The sequence below is a fragment of the Nicotiana tomentosiformis genome, chromosome 5 (assembly GCF_000390325.3).
Source record: "Nicotiana tomentosiformis chromosome 5, ASM39032v3, whole genome shotgun sequence".
Lineage (NCBI taxonomy): Eukaryota > Viridiplantae > Streptophyta > Magnoliopsida > Solanales > Solanaceae > Nicotiana > Nicotiana tomentosiformis.
Window position 1 is genome coordinate 65,696,393 of NC_090816.1, and position 18,378 is coordinate 65,714,770.

The following is an 18,378-nucleotide window of genomic DNA, read 5'->3' on the forward strand; positions in this document are numbered from 1 at the left end:
ATATAACGATTTAAAATCCGGTGCAAGTTTTGGGACTATTAAACCATTTGCCTTTTTCTAATTTGATAATGATTCAATTGAAAATATTGAGTAAATCAAGAGACATCACGAAAGACTGTCGGCCCAATAATGTTAAGCCTATGTGTCACCACATGTAGATGAGCTAATGTTTGTCAAACCCACCTTGCAATCAGTCATTTCTTATGCCCCACCTCTCTTTCAGTCGTGTCATCCTGATTTTCTATTATTATTTTTTTGGTCACTGTATAATATTTGAAAGTTTGACATACAAAGCAGAGCAACTAATGTAATTGATTCATGCTAGATGCTCAAGTGGAGCACGAATATGCGTAATGTTTTCTCTTGTCACGTTCTCTAGTTCCTAATTGTTTATCTTTACTAACTATGAAACTATAAAAGCTGTCTTTCTCAATGACAACTCATAGAGAGGATAAAAATGCAAGAAATAGGGTTATTTCTTCTCGTTGGCAACTTGGAAAGCGCAGATGAATAATTCTGGGAGTGCAGTGACCTAGATTTAACAATTGCAACATTGGATCCTGAAAAGAAAATGTGAACATTGCAAAAAGACAGCAGGAGATTTATGAAATCCTGTTTTCCAAATTCAATATTTTATGACTAACAATAATTGGAGATAAAAAAGCCAAGTAGCAACTCTGCATTCACCTGCTACCATGATCAGCCGTGTGGTGCTATGGTTACAGGCAACATATTCCGATGAAATTCTATAGCAGAGAAACGAGGCACAGTAATAATTCTGATGCAATTCCTAAGCAGAGAAACGAGGGACAGTAATTGCAACAGATTAAAGGAGTAAAAGTTTGTTTTTCGAAAGGAAAATAATCATCCATACATTAGGAAAACCTCATGCTAACCTAAAAAACACAGGCTTTGCACAAGGCAACGTTTGTATAGTCACGACCAGACTTCTACAGTTTCTTTTATACACCCTTGTACAGTTACTTTTATCTCCTCGCCAGTGGCATCAGGTATGTTTACCATCTGAGCCTCACCTAACGGCTAACCCGACTCTAGGTATACCTCAAACTAATAATGTACAACTCATGTACTACAAACATTCTTATTTTTTAACGTGCTCCATGATAACAGGTAGAGCCAAAGCTACAACAGAACAAAGGCGAGGACACTCATCCTAGCCTCAATTAGCTGTACAGTTTCCTTCCTATGCTATCTAAGCAGAATAAGAAGCCAGATCACTGATCCTCCTCTCTGCAAACAATGCAACACCTAGTTAAAAATGCACGTCCACACTGTACAAGAGCACCACTTTGCAACCATAGCATTTATTGGCAGGCAGTCATAAACAAGTCTTACATTTACCTACAAAGTTCTGGAATTGAGGTGTCTGGGTGGGGGCGCATCTCAATCAAGAGACTAGAGTTTGGCAAAACTATAATTAGAGAAGAAAGAGATACCTAGTAAGCAAGGTGTATATATTGTTAACCTAAGTTGCTCGGACTCAGATGCGGGTGTCCGATACGGGTGCGGATCTAGAAGTCGCATCCTTCATGATTTAAATTTTAAAATTCGGGAATACGGATCCAGGTAGGGATACGGGTGTGGGGATTCGACTAAAAATAATTTAAATATCTAAAAATAGAGTTATAAAATATATCTAAATTATGAGATATTGTGTGAAAAACTTACAAGGCATTCAGAGAAGGAGAAAATATCAATTAACAGGAGAATCTGCGAAGGAGATAAAAGGAAAGGACTGGCATAGAAATTTTTATATACAAGGTACTCCATTTTCTTCGGTTTCACCCTAGCCTTTGTTTTGACTTCAGAAATCATTGTATTTATCCCGAATTTCTCCGCTGATTTTGGTCAAAATACCCAAAATGGGTTGACCAGATCCGGTACGAATCCCAAACCCACACCCACGTCGTGTCGACACGGGTGTGGCGTGGAAAGTGAAGAGTCCGAGTAACTTAGTTGTTAGCCCATCGTGATCATATTAATCAGTCTAATTATAGACAATTTTGCAGCAAAATAATAATAATAATTGACAGGTGAAAAGTTGGAATACTGCTAATTTCAATTTTGTTTCACAAAATTGTAAGGGATTCACTACCATATCACTTGAAATCAATAAAAACATGACTTTGTAGGTGAGAAGAGTGGAGGTAAAAGAAAGAATACCTCCAGCAGCAACTAGTTTCTCCGCACGGGCAACTATGTGCTTTCCGTAGGTATATTTCTTCAGAGCATTTAGATGAACCTTTATTCGGTTGAGAATCAGTTCAAGTTGCTGGTCATCACACGTCTCCAGCACTTTCTGTACAACATAGTTTGCGAACTGATCTTTCATCATCACCTGCACATTAAATCATTTAAAAATAAATAAAAAAGAGCACTTATGAACACCAGCGAAATATTTCCTAGTGCGTGAAGTTGAAAGACAATTGCTCATAAATACCCAAATTTTCATGAATTTAGACAAGGTGAAAGATAATGACGGGGTTTGGAGTACGAGGTGAAAGTATGTAATTTTCACCATGAATTTACAATTTAGACATCAATCCCTTTTATTAAAGAGAAAATCACATACTTAGAAACTATATACAAAGTACTATTTAATTTTTATAATTAAAGATTTATAAAATGTTGTTAAGAAGCCAAATGCTTGTGAACAATGATTATTTGTTCTCAGAAATCCATCTACAGTATAAAGCTCAATCACCTAAATAGAGCAATTACATCGAAATAGATCTTGTTTAAATTAGACAGCCAAATGGTACAGAGAACTCTAAGTAAGCTTGAGCATACCACTAAAAATGGAAGGATCTGAAAATTAACAAACCTGAAGAGGATCATTTTCATCTTCAGAGCCAAGAATCTCATTTACCAAGGTCTGGCGTTCTTCAGGAGTTCCAAAGGATAAACACTTCTCCACAACATTCGAGGCAAATTTCTGCTGGCTCATCTGAACTATCTGCCCCATCAGTTTGTTAATTATAGAAGTGCGCTCCTCTGGGTTTCCATGTTCCAATACATGCTGTTACAAAACACATCAGTACTTGAGGAGTTGTCGAACACATTGTGAGAACAAATCCCTTTACCAAACCCCTCAAAATGGGAGAGCTGATGACCTATGTCTGATTCTTATCAACGGCACAACACTGAGACACGAGAATGCATTCTACTATGGGTGCAACTAGAAACAGTTGGCACATTCGCCAATAATGAGATGCATAAATTTTAAGCCTTAAAAATTCTACACCCAATAAACATGGAATTTAAGTAAGTGTTAACAGCCATTTTAAGAGGACTTGGGGTGCCGCTGGCAAGGGGCCAAATATTCCAACCATGTAACGGGAGTTTGATGACAGTAGGATGAATGTCGCAGAGATGTGGATGCGATGTATGTTCATACAAGATAAGAAATGATCACATTCACAAGAAGGTTCAAGTAGCACACATCGAGGACTTGAGATGGTTTAGTCATGTCTGCCTCGAACTCCAAATGCACCGGTCCGTAGGTGTGAAACCATGGTAGTGAAGGTGTTAAAAGAGGACAAGCTAGACCCAAAATCACAGAGAAGGAAATTGTTTCGAAGGACCTACAATTTCTGGTGATCCATGCAGACTTAGTGAAGATAGGGCACAATGGAAGATCTACATAGGGGATACATACTAGTTGAGAATATGTTTTAGATGTTAGCACTTTTACCGTAGATCCTATGCCGGAGTAGCCATCGAGTTCGCATAAGGTACTTCGCGTTCGCGAAGTGGAGTTTCAGCAGGGCAGATTTTTTACCTTCGTGATAGTGAGGGATGTGTCGCGATCCCGATGCATATCAATGGGCAGAATATTTAAGTTGTGATTTCGGAACTTTTATCTACTTTTTCATATTTTGAGCCCTAAACTTCAAGAGTGATAGATTTTGAGGAGCAAATTCACTACATCATTAAAGGTAAGCAATTTTCACTTGGATTTAACTTTATATCTTATTTTTCCATGGAATTCTACACCTAAAAGCATAGATTTTAAAGGAAATTTTGGGTGTTGTGTCTACAACTTAAGAGGGTGTATTTTGGGAATTTGAAGGTCGATTTGGAGTTGGTTTTAGAATCTAATCACATATTTGGACTCATTGGATTATGGGTAGTCGAGATCTACCCCTTGACTTGGGTTTTGACCGTGTAGGTACGGGTTGACTTTTGTTGACTTTTGGGGATCTGATTAAAGATTCGAACTTTATTGTCTGGAATTGATTCCTATGGCTTTGTTTGACATTATTGAGTTGTATTTGACTAGATTCGACTCATTCGGAGGTGGATTTGAGAGGAAAGGCTATTTTGGAAGACTGAAGACTACCGGGTGGAGGTAAGTCTCTTAGCTAACCTTGTTAAGAGGGAAACCCCTAGGATTTGACTTGATTGCTATGTGTTTAAGGTATTCGGGGTGGTGTATATACGGAGTGGCGAGCGTATATACACTTTCCAAGTTTACATATGCCCGGGGTAGATTTTGGATACTTTATGCCTTGTTTTAATTATGTGTTCATTTGACTCATGATTTGTTTGGCTTTTATGACTACATTCACTCCCTTAGTCATGTTAAAGATCATGCCTAGGTTCATGATTATTTAGGAAGGCATGGGAACTTATTCTTGATATGTTGAATTGCTTAAATTATCCGTTGCTATATAGAAATTCCATGAGCACATATCCGTATGATTTTATCAAGTCCTTGTGCATTTTTTGTCTATAATTCTTGAGCAAATGCATATATTTTGTATATGGATACTTGATTTGGACTGTGAATTCTGGCACGAAAGGTAAGGCATCAGATGAAATACAGTTATGGCACACAGGACATAATCACCCGATATTTGATTATATGTGAGCTATTAAGCTCCTTTTTGTGCCTGGATAAGGATTCGTCCCTCTAAAGTCAAATGATTACCCATGTTACTTTGTGATGCAAGATCAAGAAGCTAAAAATCCAAGAAGTTCAAGAATCCAATCAAGATTAGGATTTCTTTTCCTTACAGATTAAGATTTCGCATTTCTTGCTTCCTAGTAATTTAATTCTTGTTTTAGTAGGATTATATTTGTAATTCTAGTCAAACAAGGATTGTTAGTTGGTATCTCATTCTTACTAGAATTCTTTTTCCTATTTTAGTTAGGATAGGTTTTCTTAGCTTTATTCTTATTCTAGTTTAATTAGGATTAGTTTTCCTTAACCTTATCAATTTTACTCATGGTAAGGCCTATTTAAAGGGCTTAATATGCTGAAAATAACGAGGGTGATTAGTTTTTCTAAGCTCTTGCTTCAAAAACGTGATTTACTTTTTATTTCATTGTTCTTCCTTTATTCAACGATTCTTGCAATCTTGCGGGATTGAAGAACGTGTGAGTGAGGTTTCTTTTCATCTTACATTCTTCTAACATGAGTTTGAAGAACGCTTCCACTAGTTTTGTGAAAAACTTTAGCGGGGGTGCTTTTGTTTTTCTCACTTCTTTGTACTTGAGAGGTGCAAAACCTCAAAAGTACATCAATTTGATATCAGAGCACAGGTTCCAGGTTCGAATTCTTGACTTGCTATCTTATTCATCGTGTCACCAAACAAGAAAATAGCAAGTTCATGATCCTCTTCAATGGATCTTCAATTAAAAATTCAGAAATTAAGAACTACAGTCCTTGAACGAGACAATGAAGAAATTAAATTGCAGCTAAATAGCTTGACGGAATCAATAAAGCATCTGACTGAATTGGTTGAAGGTTTGGTGCTTCAATCACCACATAACATACCAGTGCAACTGCCACGTCTACCACTTCGTTATCCACCAATTCAACCGCATAGAGCAAGATATATTGAGCAAGTTGAAGAGGTTGAAGGTGACCAAGACATGAGAGTACCAATGCACCATGCCCAATATGATAAATATTCAGATAATCTAGGGAGTGAAGAGGACAAAACTGATGAAGACCAATATCAAAGAGACAAGGAACATGCATTGGATCCACAAGTTGAGGATTTACCACCAAAGTTTTATGATGATCCATTGGAGTATCCAGCCATGTGTGTCACTGACTTTCCGCCTTTAAGAGATGCTTAACACAATATTGACTTGATTGTTGACTTTATCATTCCAAACAAGTCGGCATATTGCGTTAATCCTAAAGTCCATAAAAATATGCATGAACAAGAAGAAGGATTACCTAGAAAGGAGTGGATAATGGAGAGTTTGAGGTATATTGGAGAAACAAGATATCTTCACCTCATAAATATATATGGCCATCGTCAAAGTGATTGTTGGTTTACAAGCATAGCAATTGATGCAGTCTCAAGAAGAGCGTTGATATCTATGTTTAATTCAAAGCTAGACATGGAGTTGGCTAAGTTTCATGTAGTTCTAACATCAATAACTTCATATTGTAAGTTGAAGTTTGAGAGTCAACATAGAAAGATTACATGGAGAAGGCTTGGTAGAAAATTGAAACTTAGAAAGTGGGATTTAGTTTGACCACGTTCTAAGTTTTCTTACAACGTGAAGAAGCTCTATGATAAACTAGCAAGATGTAATAGACTCGAGGACGAGTCTTTTTCAACCAGGGGAGAATGATGCAAGATCAAGAAAGCTAAAAATTCAAGAAGTCCAAGAATCCAATCAAGATTAGGATTTTTTTTCCTTAAAGATTAGGATTTCGTATTTCTTGCTTCCTAGTAATTTAATTCTTGTTTTAGTAGAATAATATTTGTAGTTCTAGTCAAACAAGAACTGTTAGTTGGTATCTCATTCTTACTAGAATTCTTTATCCTATTTTAGTTAGGATAGGTTTTCTTAGCCTTACTCTTATTCTAGTTTAATTAGGATTAGTTTTCCTTAACCTTATCAATTTTACTCATTGTAAGGCCCATTTTAAGGGCTTAATATGCTGAAAATAAAGAGGAGTGATTAGTTTTTCTAAGCTCTTGCTTCAAAAACGTGATTTACTTTTTATTTCATTGTTCTTCCTTCATTCAACTCTTCTTGCAATCTTGCGGGATTGAAGAACGTGAGTGAGGTTTCTTTTCATCTTACATTCTTCTAACGTGAGTTTGAAGAACGCTTTCGCTAGTTTTGTGAAAACCTTTAGCGGGGTGCTTTTGTTTTTCTCTCTTCTTTGTACTTGAGAGGTGCAAAACCTAAAAAGTACATGACTTTGGGCCCTGTGAGCATGGTCGATACATAGAATTTGTATCTGGTCGACACATGGATTTTGTATCGGGTTATGGTGATACATGAATTTTGTATCGTAGTACATGGATCTTGTACCGGTTTTAAGCATGCATAAATCTCCTAGACTAATTTAGATGCATTTATTTAGATGCTAATCGTTACATGCCATCTATTTATGCTAGTTAGGAGCTTCGACTCCGTTGATTGAAGCATGCCATCTTTAAATATTATATATGAGCAGCATTATGATTATTTCTTGAATTGAAAAAGCATGCTTTATACCTTCCAACTGCTAATATCTTCGATTCTTGTTATTCATGAGATTACTTGCTATTTCAGTTCAACAACAACAACAATAAACCCAGTGTATTCCTACAAGGGGTTTGGGAAGGGTAGTGTGTACACGGACTTTACTCTTACCTTTAAGAAGGCAGAGAGGCTGTTTCAGGTAGACCCTCGGCTCAAGAAAGATAAAGGAAAGGGCAATGACAAGCAAACCTATCAAATAAACAAGCTAAAACACAAAACTAACACTAGGTAGTGCAATTAGAAAACCGAAGCGAAGGCAATAACTAGTAAGCTATTTCAGTTCAAAGCTCTGTTATTTATATGTGTTGTAAGTATCATGATGCCTATAGCCTTGCCACTACTTCTTCGAGGTTAGACTTGATCTTACTGGGTACCGATTGTGGTGTACTCATACTACGCTTCTGCACATCTAGGTGCTAGCGGAGCCTCTTGATTGAGCTTGGGTGACCGCACGAAGACTTAGGATGAGCTGCACTCCATGGATTCATTTCGTAGTTCCCGAGTCCTTGTCCTTTTACCATTCCCTGTCTATTTTACTATTTCGGACAGCTTTGTTCATGTATTGAGATTTGTAGTAGTGGCTCGTGTACTTGTGCCACCTAGTCTTGGGGGTTGTACTGTAATGCCGAGTCTAGGCCATATTATGACTGTATATGATATTTTACTGCTTTGAGAGTATTTCTATCTTTATTTATAATATGACTCTGTTAGTTAAAGGAATTCGACTTTAATTTTGTAGATTGTGAGTTGGCTTGCTTAGCAAGTACGGCTAGGCGCCATCACGGCCAAAGGTGGGGATTTTTGGGTCGTGACAATGGTTTAGCCTTTCAGAGATTTTTTACGTTTAGAAAATATACATCACTTTTAATACTTTTTATTTGTATGTGCAGAATATTGGCATGAGATGATTCTAAATGGAGTAACGTGTTTAGTGAGGATTCATATTCCCGGCTCTAACTTGTTTAGGACGGAGGCATAGTTGTTGTGTTAAATCAATTTTCATTTATTTGGCTCAGTGGTAGACAACTGAAAAGTCCCTTAAATATAAACAATGGTGGTGTTTCAAAGAAGGTCTTCTCCGTTCCCCACAATGCGCTATCTAACAGATGAATAAATTAAACACCAACAGATGAAGTACCAATCCTTTACTACAAAATAGGAACCAGTATAGAAAAGGAGATGATTGGTTTTAAGCTTTAATAGAACAGTTCACATATTCTGGTAAATTAGCATTCTCTTGACAACATCTTATTGGTAATGTGCTATGGAAGCTGAGATATGCAGCAGACCTGAACAACATAATTCCCATATTGATCTTGCGCCAGCATGCAAACAGATTGCAAAATCTCCTTCATGACAATGCTCAGTGTTTCAGGATTATGGCAGTGTTCCAAGACTCTCTGCCAAAGTAAAAATAGAAACAAAGCTCATCCCATGGACTCAGAATACCAAAATAGAATTTACATGCAATTAAGCGTTGACCTGTATGACCCGACATCCATATGGATGGGTGGACAATGTCACAACTTGATCATAAAATGTGGAAATAATGAACTGGATGGCATCCTCTGGAACGCATTCAATACACTTCTGGATAACATGATTCCCATTCTGATCTCTAACACAGCGCATAACATGACCATCAAGCTCTGTGACCATTTTGGTTTGCTGGTCCAGATCAACAACCTCTATGGCCTGAAATATTCACGACGGTACAAGAAAAGATAACCTCAAATACTAGCAGTGAAGTATCACACAGAAATGATTGACACAAAGCCTAAGTCAAACTAGACTAGTAGCTATCACCCAGAAAAAATCCTTACAGCAGCATGATGCATAGAAGATATAGGTATTTTGGATTACAAAAATGCCAATGTCCATTCTGTGAGGCACTAGGTACAGAATCCAGACCGAAGCCCAGTCAATCAATCCATAACTACATAATCAATAGTTCAATAACAATGCGATCGGAGACAGGAAACAAGGCCAGCCTATTGAAGCCTTTTGATCCCAGTGAACCCTAAGAGTCAACTTTGCAACATGCAACACTTCATATAATAATTCAATAATTTCCTTCAGTATTACACCAAGAGGGTATCAACTTTGCAACCTTACTAAGGGTATGCCATAACTAAATATCAAAAAAAATCCATCCAACATCTATAAAAAAAGAAAGTTTTATCGTTACCACTTACCACTAAAGATACAATCTGACAGAAGACAACATGGGATTCAATGTTCCCACTAAACCCTGCTTCTACAGTTTAAACCTAAGTTACTCTGACACGGCAGCTTAGGTGTCGCACCCGTGTCGACACGACACTAGTATGGGTGTGGGTATGGGATCTGCACCGAATCTGGTCAAACAATTTTGGGTACTTTGACCACGAAGGATGGAAAAAATCGAGACGAGATACAATTTGATTCCCGAAATTAGAACCAAAACTAGGGTAAATTTGAAGAAAATAGCATACCTTATCTAGGAAATCAATCATTTACTTATCTACTGTTAGTTTACAGCATGTATTGTCCCACATTGGTAGAGTAGTAGTATGTCCTTGTGTAGTATAGATATAAATAAGGACCTCTTGTATTGTATTGTTCATCTAATATCAATAACATATTTTCTCCCGTGCCTTCTCACATGGTATCAGAGCAATTGTGAAAGACTTATCGCTGTGCATAAATTCAAGCGATTCCGGGAAAGAGAAACCAGTACTTTTTTTAAGGTTGTTTTCTATCTGCTTCATCTTTGTCAGTGTTGTGCAAAATCCAACACTACCACAAGAGTCGTCACTGTCCGGCGACCAAACCCCAGTGAAAAGCTCCGGCAGAAGCCACCTCATGCGCCACCAGAAGCTCACGCGCATGAGCTCACGCGCCGGCGCGTACGACCACTTCCGGCCATTTTTTGAAAATCTTCCTTCAGAACAGTTGGGTCGCCTGGTAATTCCGATCCTACCCCTACTGTTTTCATTTCATTCTGACAACTTTGAGTTTTTTCCGACAGCTACAGTACTATTCCGACAGCTACAGAAGATTCCGGCAGCTACAGAATTTCAGTATTCTGTTTCTGTGTTTCCGTACTCTGTTTCAGTGGATTACAGTTGATTCTTTCTCTTATTTGGTAATAATTTGCAACAATGTCTTTGGGATTTGATGCTTTTGGGTCTAGAAACATGAGTTCTGGAAGCTCTAGTGCTATTATTACCTCGAAACCTTTAATGGGAGGTTCAAACTACTTAGCTTGGGCTTCATCTGTCGAGTTGGGGTGTAAAGGTCGAGGTGTTCAAGATCATCTAATCAAACAGTCTAGCGATGGAGATAAAAAGGCAATAGCACTTTGGGCAAAAATCGATGCTCAGTTAAGTAGTATCTTGTGGCGATCTATTGATTCCAAGTTGATGCCCTTGTTCCGTCCATTCCAGACATGTTATTTGGTTTGGGCAAAGACACACACCTTATACACTAATGACATATCTCGCTTCTATGATGTGATATCACGGATGACAACTTAAAGAAGCAGGAATTAGATATGTCTACTTACTTGGTCAAGTACAGGCAGTCATGGAGGAATTTGACAAGTTGATGTCAGTTTCTGCTAGTGTGGAAAAACAACAAGAGCAGAGACAGAAGATGTTTCTCGTTCTTACCCTCGCTGGACTTCCTAATGATCTTGATTCAGTACGCGACCAGATTTTGGCTAGTCCGACTGACCCGACAGTTGATGAATTATTCTCTCGATTACTCCGCCTTGCTACAGCATCAAGTCCACCAGTGATTCATCACAGATACTTGATTCCTCTGTTCTTGCATCCCAGACAATAGATGTTCGGGCATCTCAAACTATGGAGCATAGACGAGGAGGAGGTTGTTTTGGAAGATCTAGACCCAAGTGTTCTTATTGTCACAAACTTGGACACACTCGTGAAATGTGCTATTCCTTACATGGTCGTCCACCCAAAAATGCTTACATTGCTCAGACCGAGACTCCAGGTAACCAGGGATTTTCTTTATCTAAAGAAGAATATAATGAGCTCCTTCAGTATCCAGCAAGTAAGCAGACATCTCCACAAGTAGCCTCAGTTGCTGAGACTGATACTTCTGTTACTGGTAATTCTTTTGCTTGTGTTTCCCAGTCTAGCACTCTTGGCCCATGGGTCATGGACTCAGGCGCTTCTGATCACATCTCTGGTAATATATCACTTTTGTCAAATATTGTATATTCACAGTCTCTTCCCACTGTTACTTTAGCCAATGGATGTCAAACTAAGGCAAAAGGAGTTGGACAAGCTAATCCCTTGTCTTCTATCACCCTAAATTCCGTTCTTTATGTCCCTGGCTGTCCTTTTAGTCTTGCATCTGTTAGTCGTTTGACTCGTGCCCTCCATTGTGGTATATATTTTATTGACGATTCTTTTATTATGCAGTACCGCAGTACGGGACAGACAATTGGTACAGAACGTGAATCAGAAGGCCTTTACTACCTTAACTCACTCAGTCCTTCCACAACATGTCTAGTTACAGATCCTCCAGATCTAATCCATAGACGTTTAGGACATCCGAGTTTATCCAAACTTCAGAAGATGGTGCCTAGTTTATCTAGTTTGTCTACATTAGATTGTGAGTCGTGTCAACTTGGGAAACATACCCGAGCCTCCTTTTCGCTTAGTGTTGAGAGTCATGCGGAGTCTGTCTTCTCCTTAGTTCATTCTGATATATGGGGTCCTAGTAGAGTCAGTTCATCCTTGGAATTTCGTTATTTTGTTAGTTTCATTGATGATTATTCAAGATGTACTTGGCTTTTCTTAATGAAAGATCGTTCTGAGTTATTTTCTATATTCCAGAGTTTCTGTGCTGAAATCAAAAACCAATTTGGTGTTTCTATTCGCATTTTTCGCTGTGATAATGCCTGAGAATATTTATCTTCTCAATTTCAGCAGTTTATGACTTCTCAAGGAATTATTCATCAGACATCTTGTCCTTATACCCCTCAGCAAAATGGGGTTGCTGAGAGAAAGAATAGGCATCTTATTGAGACTGCTCGCACACTTCTAATTAAATCTCGTGTTCCGTTGCGTTTTTGGGGCGATGCAGTTCTCACAGCTTGTTATTTGATTAATCGGATGCCTTCATCTCCCATCAAGAATCAGATTCCGCATTCAGTATTGTATCCCTAGTCACCCTTATACTCTCTTCCACCTCGTATTTTTGGGAGCACGTGTTTTGTTCATAACTTAGCCCCTGGGAAAGATAAGTTAGCTCCTCGTGCTCTCAAGTGTGTCTTCCTTGGTTATTCTCGTGTTCAGAAGGGATATCGTTGTTATTCTCCAGATCTTCGTAGGTACCTTATGTCAGCTGACGTCACATTTTTTGAGTCTAAACCTTTCTTTACTTCTGCTGACCACCATGATATATCTGAGGTCTTAGCTATACCGACCTTTGAGGAGTTTACTATAGCTCCTCCTCCACCTTCGACCACAGAGGTTTCATCCATACCAACCGTTGAGGAGTCTAGTGTTGTTCCCCCTAGTTTCCCAGCCACAGGAACACCACTCTTGACTTATCATCGTCGTTTGCGTCCTCCATCAGGCCCAACTGGTTCTCGTCCTGCACCTGACCCTGCTCCTGCTGCGGACCCTACTCCTAGTAAACCGATTGCACTTCGGAAAGGTATACGGACCACACTTAACCCTAATCCTCATTATGTCGGTTTGAGCTATCATCGTCTGTCATCTCCCCATTATGCTTTTATATCTTCTTTGTCCTCAGTTTCCATCCCTAAGTCTACAGGTGAAGTGTTGTCTTATCCAGGATGGCGACAGGCTATGAGTGACAAGATGTCTGCTTTACATACAAGTGGTACTTGGGAGCTTGTTCCTCTTCGCTCAGGTAAATCTACTGTTGGTTGTCGTTGGGTTTATGCAGTCAAAGTTGGTCCCGATGGACAGATTGATCGACTTAAGGCCTGTCTTATTGCTAAAGTATATACTCAGATATTTGGGCTCGATTACAGTGATACCTTCTCTCCCGTGGCTAAAGTGGCTTCAGTTCGCCTTTTTCTATCCATGGTTGTGGTTCGTCATTGGCCCCTCTATCAGCTGGACATTAAAAATGCCTTTCTTCACGGTGATCTTGAGGATGAGGTTTATATGGAGCAACCACCTGGTTTTGTTGCTCAGGGGGAGTCTCGTGGCCTTGTATGTCGCTTGCGTCGGTCAATTTATGGTCTAAAGCAGTCTCCTCGAGCCTGATTTGGTAAGTTCAGCATGGTTATCCAGGAGTTTGGCATGACTCGTAGTGAAGCTGATCACTCTGTGTTTTATCGGCACTCTGCTTCAAGTCTCTGTATTTATCGGGTAGTCTATGTTGATAATATTGTTATTACTGGCAATGATCAGGATGGTATTACCAATCTGAAGCAGCATCTCTTCCAGCACTTCCAAACTAAGAATCTAGACAGATTGAAGTACTTTCTAGGTATTGAGGTTGCCCAGTCTAACTCAGGTATTGTTATTTCTCAAAGAAAATATGCTTTAGACATTCTTGAGGAGACTGGGATGATAGGTTGCAGACCTGTTGACACTTCGATGGATCCGAATTCTAAACTTATGCCAGGACACGGGGAGACGCTTAGCGATCCTGCAAGCTATATGCGGCTGGTTGGAAAATTAAATTATCTCACAGTGACTAGACCCGACATTTCTTATCCTGTGAGTGTTGTAAGTCAGTTTATGAATTCTCCCTGTGATAGTCATTGGGATGCAGTTGTCCGCATTATTCGATATATAAAATCGGCTCCAGGCAAAGGGTTACTCTTTGAGGATCGAGGTCATGAGCAGATCATTGGATACTCGAATGCAGATTGGGCAGGATCACCTTCTGATAGACGTTCTACGTCTGGATATTGTGTTTTAGTAGGAGGAAATTTGGTGTCCTGGAAGAGCAAGAAACAGAATGTAGTTGCTCGGTCTAGTGCAGAAGCAAAATATCGAACAATGGCTCTGGCAACATGTGAGCTAGTCTGGACCAAACAATTGCTCAAGGAGTTGAAATTTGGTGAAATCAGTCGGATGGAACTTGTGTGCGATAATCAAGCTGCCCTTCATGTTGCATCAAATCCGATGTTCCATGAGAGAACTAAACACATTGAGATTGATTGTCACTTCGTCAGAGAAAAGATACTTTCAGGAGAGATTGCTACAAAGTTTGTGAGGTCGAATGATCAACTTGCAGATATTTTCACCAAGTCTCTCATTGGTCATCGTATTGGTTATATATGTAACAAGCTCGGTACATATGATTTGTATGCACCGGCTTGAGGGGAGTGTTAGTTTACAGCATGTATATAGTGTAGTATTGTCCCACATTGGTAGAGGAGTAGTATGTCCTTGTATAGTATAGCTATAAATAAGGACCTCTTATATTGTATTGTTCATCTAATATCAATAACATATTTTCTCCCGTGCCTTCTCACATCTACAACTTGAGAATAAAAAAGAAATCCAGACTTCACAAGCTATATGTAAGTATTCCACAAAATTTCTCATAATTTAGAGATATTTTCTTTTTTTGAATTATTTTTAGCCGGATCCCTGCACCCATATCCGTACTAGGATCCGTATCCCCGAATCTAAGAATTTACATCTCGAAGGATCTGACCTCTAGATTCACCCCGTATCGAACACCCGCACCCGTGTCCTAGCAACTTAGGTTTGAACACTCAATCTGGATTACCACCCAGTCTATTAACTTGTTGGACGTCGTCTTCACTCGCATGAAAACTCTAACCTAGTTAACAAGTGACAAAAAAGTGGAACCTAATTGATTTAATCTTTGATTTCACGACTTTCTAATATGGAAAGATTCAAACTTCTCCCTGTATTGAAGCAGTATGCATATCTCACATTTTATGGGAATCATGAATCAGTCAATCTCCTATATGCTGGAGATACTCTTATAATTAATTTTTCATGTTTTAGAAAACTTTCACTGTCAGCAACTTCAGATAACTTTGCTCCAACTTAGAAAATTGATATTTTATTAAATAAATCAAAATAAGTGATGAAACATGGATAGTTTAGTTGGCCATCTACACTGACTAAAATTGCTCAAGTATTACTAAACAATGTGATTTTCAAATTTTCATGTGCCAGAAGGACTAACACAAGTGTGCAGGACATGTTTAAGTTATCTTCAGCTGAAAGTTTCAAGGCTGGGCAAACTTTTATTTACTCCAACATCCTCAAATTCTGTAACTAACACTTATACTAGTTGTTAATATCTGTTATCCTTTAATTACGAACTATGCAGAAGTTCAAATAACCCCGGTGATTTCAACCTTTAATTGGAATCACATATACTTGACAGTGGCAATTCCCCTTTAAAACTTTTAGAACCTTATACAAAGCCGCATATAAAAAAGAATTTATCAAAGCCCTCCCCCCCCCCCCCCCAACAAAAAAACAAAAACAAATAACGGGGGCAAGACCAAAGAAATAGAAAAGTGACGAGACGAAAGTGTAATAAGGATGAAACAACATTGTACCCTCGAAGTGGATGGGTTTAGATGAAACAACATTGTACCCTCGAAGTGGATGGCTTTACTTCATAATTCACAAAATTTATATGCAAAAAACATAAAAAGGTCTAGATCGCTAGTAGATCTTTACGCTGCTTCCATTAATTCTATCAATTAAAGCATTACTTCCATTAAAAAAAGTTGCTAGGCATTTCTTTTCCTACTTTGTTCTATTAAGTTTCTTTCTTTGCTACAGCCATATAAAAATCATTGTTTTAGACGATGTATATATAGAAACGTGTAGATTTTGAGAAGAAGAAAAAAGGCTTCTTGTATTTCTGTGTATTTTTACATCCCATGAACAAGGGAATTTATACAAAACTCCTAATGCTAATAAAGGAAATAAAATAAATCTATACAATCAATCCATCTATCAAATCAAATCAGAATAAAATCAGATCTCCTAAATATAATTAAATCTCCTGAAATCATGCTAATCAACACTCCCCTCAAGTTGGTGCAAAGATGTCGCACATGCCCAACTTGCAACTCAAAGTATGGAGAGTTCGCTTGTTGAGACCTTTGGTAAACACATCATCTAATTGTTTTTCCGATGGCACATGAAACAAACTCAAGACACCAGTTGTAACTTTTTCTTTGATAAAGTGTCGATCAATTTCCACATGCTTTGTTCGGTCATGCTGGACTGGATTATGAGCTATACTGACGGCAGCCTTATTGTCACAGTACAAGGAAAGTTTTCCTTTTTCAGACAATCCCAATTCCTGTAGTAGCTTTTGTAGCCAAAGCAGTTCGCAAACACCCTGGGTCATAGCTCTATATTCTGCCTCCGCACTTGATCTAGCAACTACACTTTGCTTCTTGCTTCTCCAAGTAATCAAGTTTCCTCCTATGAGCGTACAGTAACCGGATGTTGATCTTCTGTCATCTAGAGATCCAGTCCAATCCGCGTCTGTAAAGGCTTCTAACCGGATGTTGACATCCTTACTTTTACCAAAAAAGGCTTGACCAGAGTTTTGAATCCCATCTAATATATACAAGTCATCATGCAATCTACCATGCCAATCCTTTTCCCTATTTGAAGATCCTAAAAAATACAATGATCAGGAAAGAGCTCGATTTTACAATTTAGAGCTTTGGTGATGGCACTAACAGAGATTGACGGGGAACTCAGGGACATGGAGCACGGATGATAGTTTAATATTAAGAGTACAAACGACAGAACTTGTTCCAGAGATAGGTGTTAAAGAACCATTGGCTATTTTAACATTATTTCCTTTGTGACACGGAGAATAGGTTTGAATGCCTTTAGAAGAGCCTGTCATGTGTCTATTTGCACTAGAATCAACAATCCAAGAATTAAGGCAAGCAGCAAACGCAGTACCTGATTGCACATGATTAGATGTGGCAACATTAGCAGAGTCAAGTTTGGCTAGGAGGCGACGGAGAAGCTGAATTTCATCCGAAGAAAAGATTTCTCCAGAAACCGTCTCCTTGAATATTTTCATATTTCAGCCCAATCAGAAGAAAATCTAAAGAAAATTGCTCAAAAATAGTCTGCCTCGCCGGAAACCAAATCTGTCTCAACGGAACCAGAAGGGGTTTGTGTTGCGGACAGCCACCGAGAGAGAGAAAAATCGATCTTTTTGAAAAAGACGGAACCCTAGTGCTGCGAGGGAGATAACTCACCTCAAAAAGGCAGCAATGGCTCTGATACCATGTAGATTTTGAGAAGAAGAAAAGGCTACTTGTATTTCTGTGTGTTTTTACATCCCATGAGCAAGGAAATTTATACAAAGCTCCTAATGCTAATTAAGGAAATAAAATAAATCTATACAATCAATCCATCTATCAAATCAAATCAGAATAAAATCAGATCTCCTAAATATAATCAAATCTCTTGAAATCTTGCTAATCAACACTCCTAAATCAAGTCTCCTTGAATCATGCTAATCAACAAAACGCTATTTGTTTCTAGTAGTTACTTTATTGACTAGCCTTTCAAGGGAAAGCCCGAACATAGAAACATGGGTTGAAATTGCATAAAACGTAATAATAAGGAGCTCCTACAAAATGCATATCAGAGACAAACAGAAGAGATAGTTTCAATGCGTTTTACAGCTTGTCGATATAATTGGATTAAAATCAACAAGGTAACATATGTTTTCACCTGCTTAACATTTGTTTGCATAGAATAACTAATATGGCTTTGAACTTTAAGAACTCATTTAATATGTTGAAATAATTCAAATTCAACATTTATAGCACTTTGGCGAGAATTTTGTAAATAGTTGAAGTCTCAATAGTGAAAT

General features: G+C 38.4%; 1 protein-coding gene across 2 annotated transcripts in view; it reads right to left on the reverse strand.

The window, feature by feature from the left end:
- Positions 1 to 327: 327 nt before the first annotated feature.
- LOC104117715 (pumilio homolog 1-like) overlaps positions 328 to 18,378 on the reverse strand; it is a 28,809-nt gene continuing 10,758 nt past the window's right edge. The window contains exons 5-9 of one of the 2 annotated variants that reach the window (XM_070174979.1): positions 9,007 to 9,219; positions 8,814 to 8,924; positions 2,846 to 3,040; positions 2,185 to 2,359; positions 328 to 560 (exon numbers count right to left, since the gene is read on the reverse strand). In XM_070174979.1, the coding sequence (XP_070031080.1) occupies positions 430 to 560; positions 2,185 to 2,359; positions 2,846 to 3,040; positions 8,814 to 8,924; positions 9,007 to 9,219 (825 nt within the window). In that variant the 3' untranslated portion in view covers positions 328 to 429. Of the gene's footprint in view, positions 561 to 826; positions 1,252 to 2,184; positions 2,360 to 2,845; positions 3,041 to 8,813; positions 8,925 to 9,006; positions 9,220 to 18,378 lie in introns of those variants that run through there. The other variant, XM_070174980.1, reaches the window with a different exon arrangement.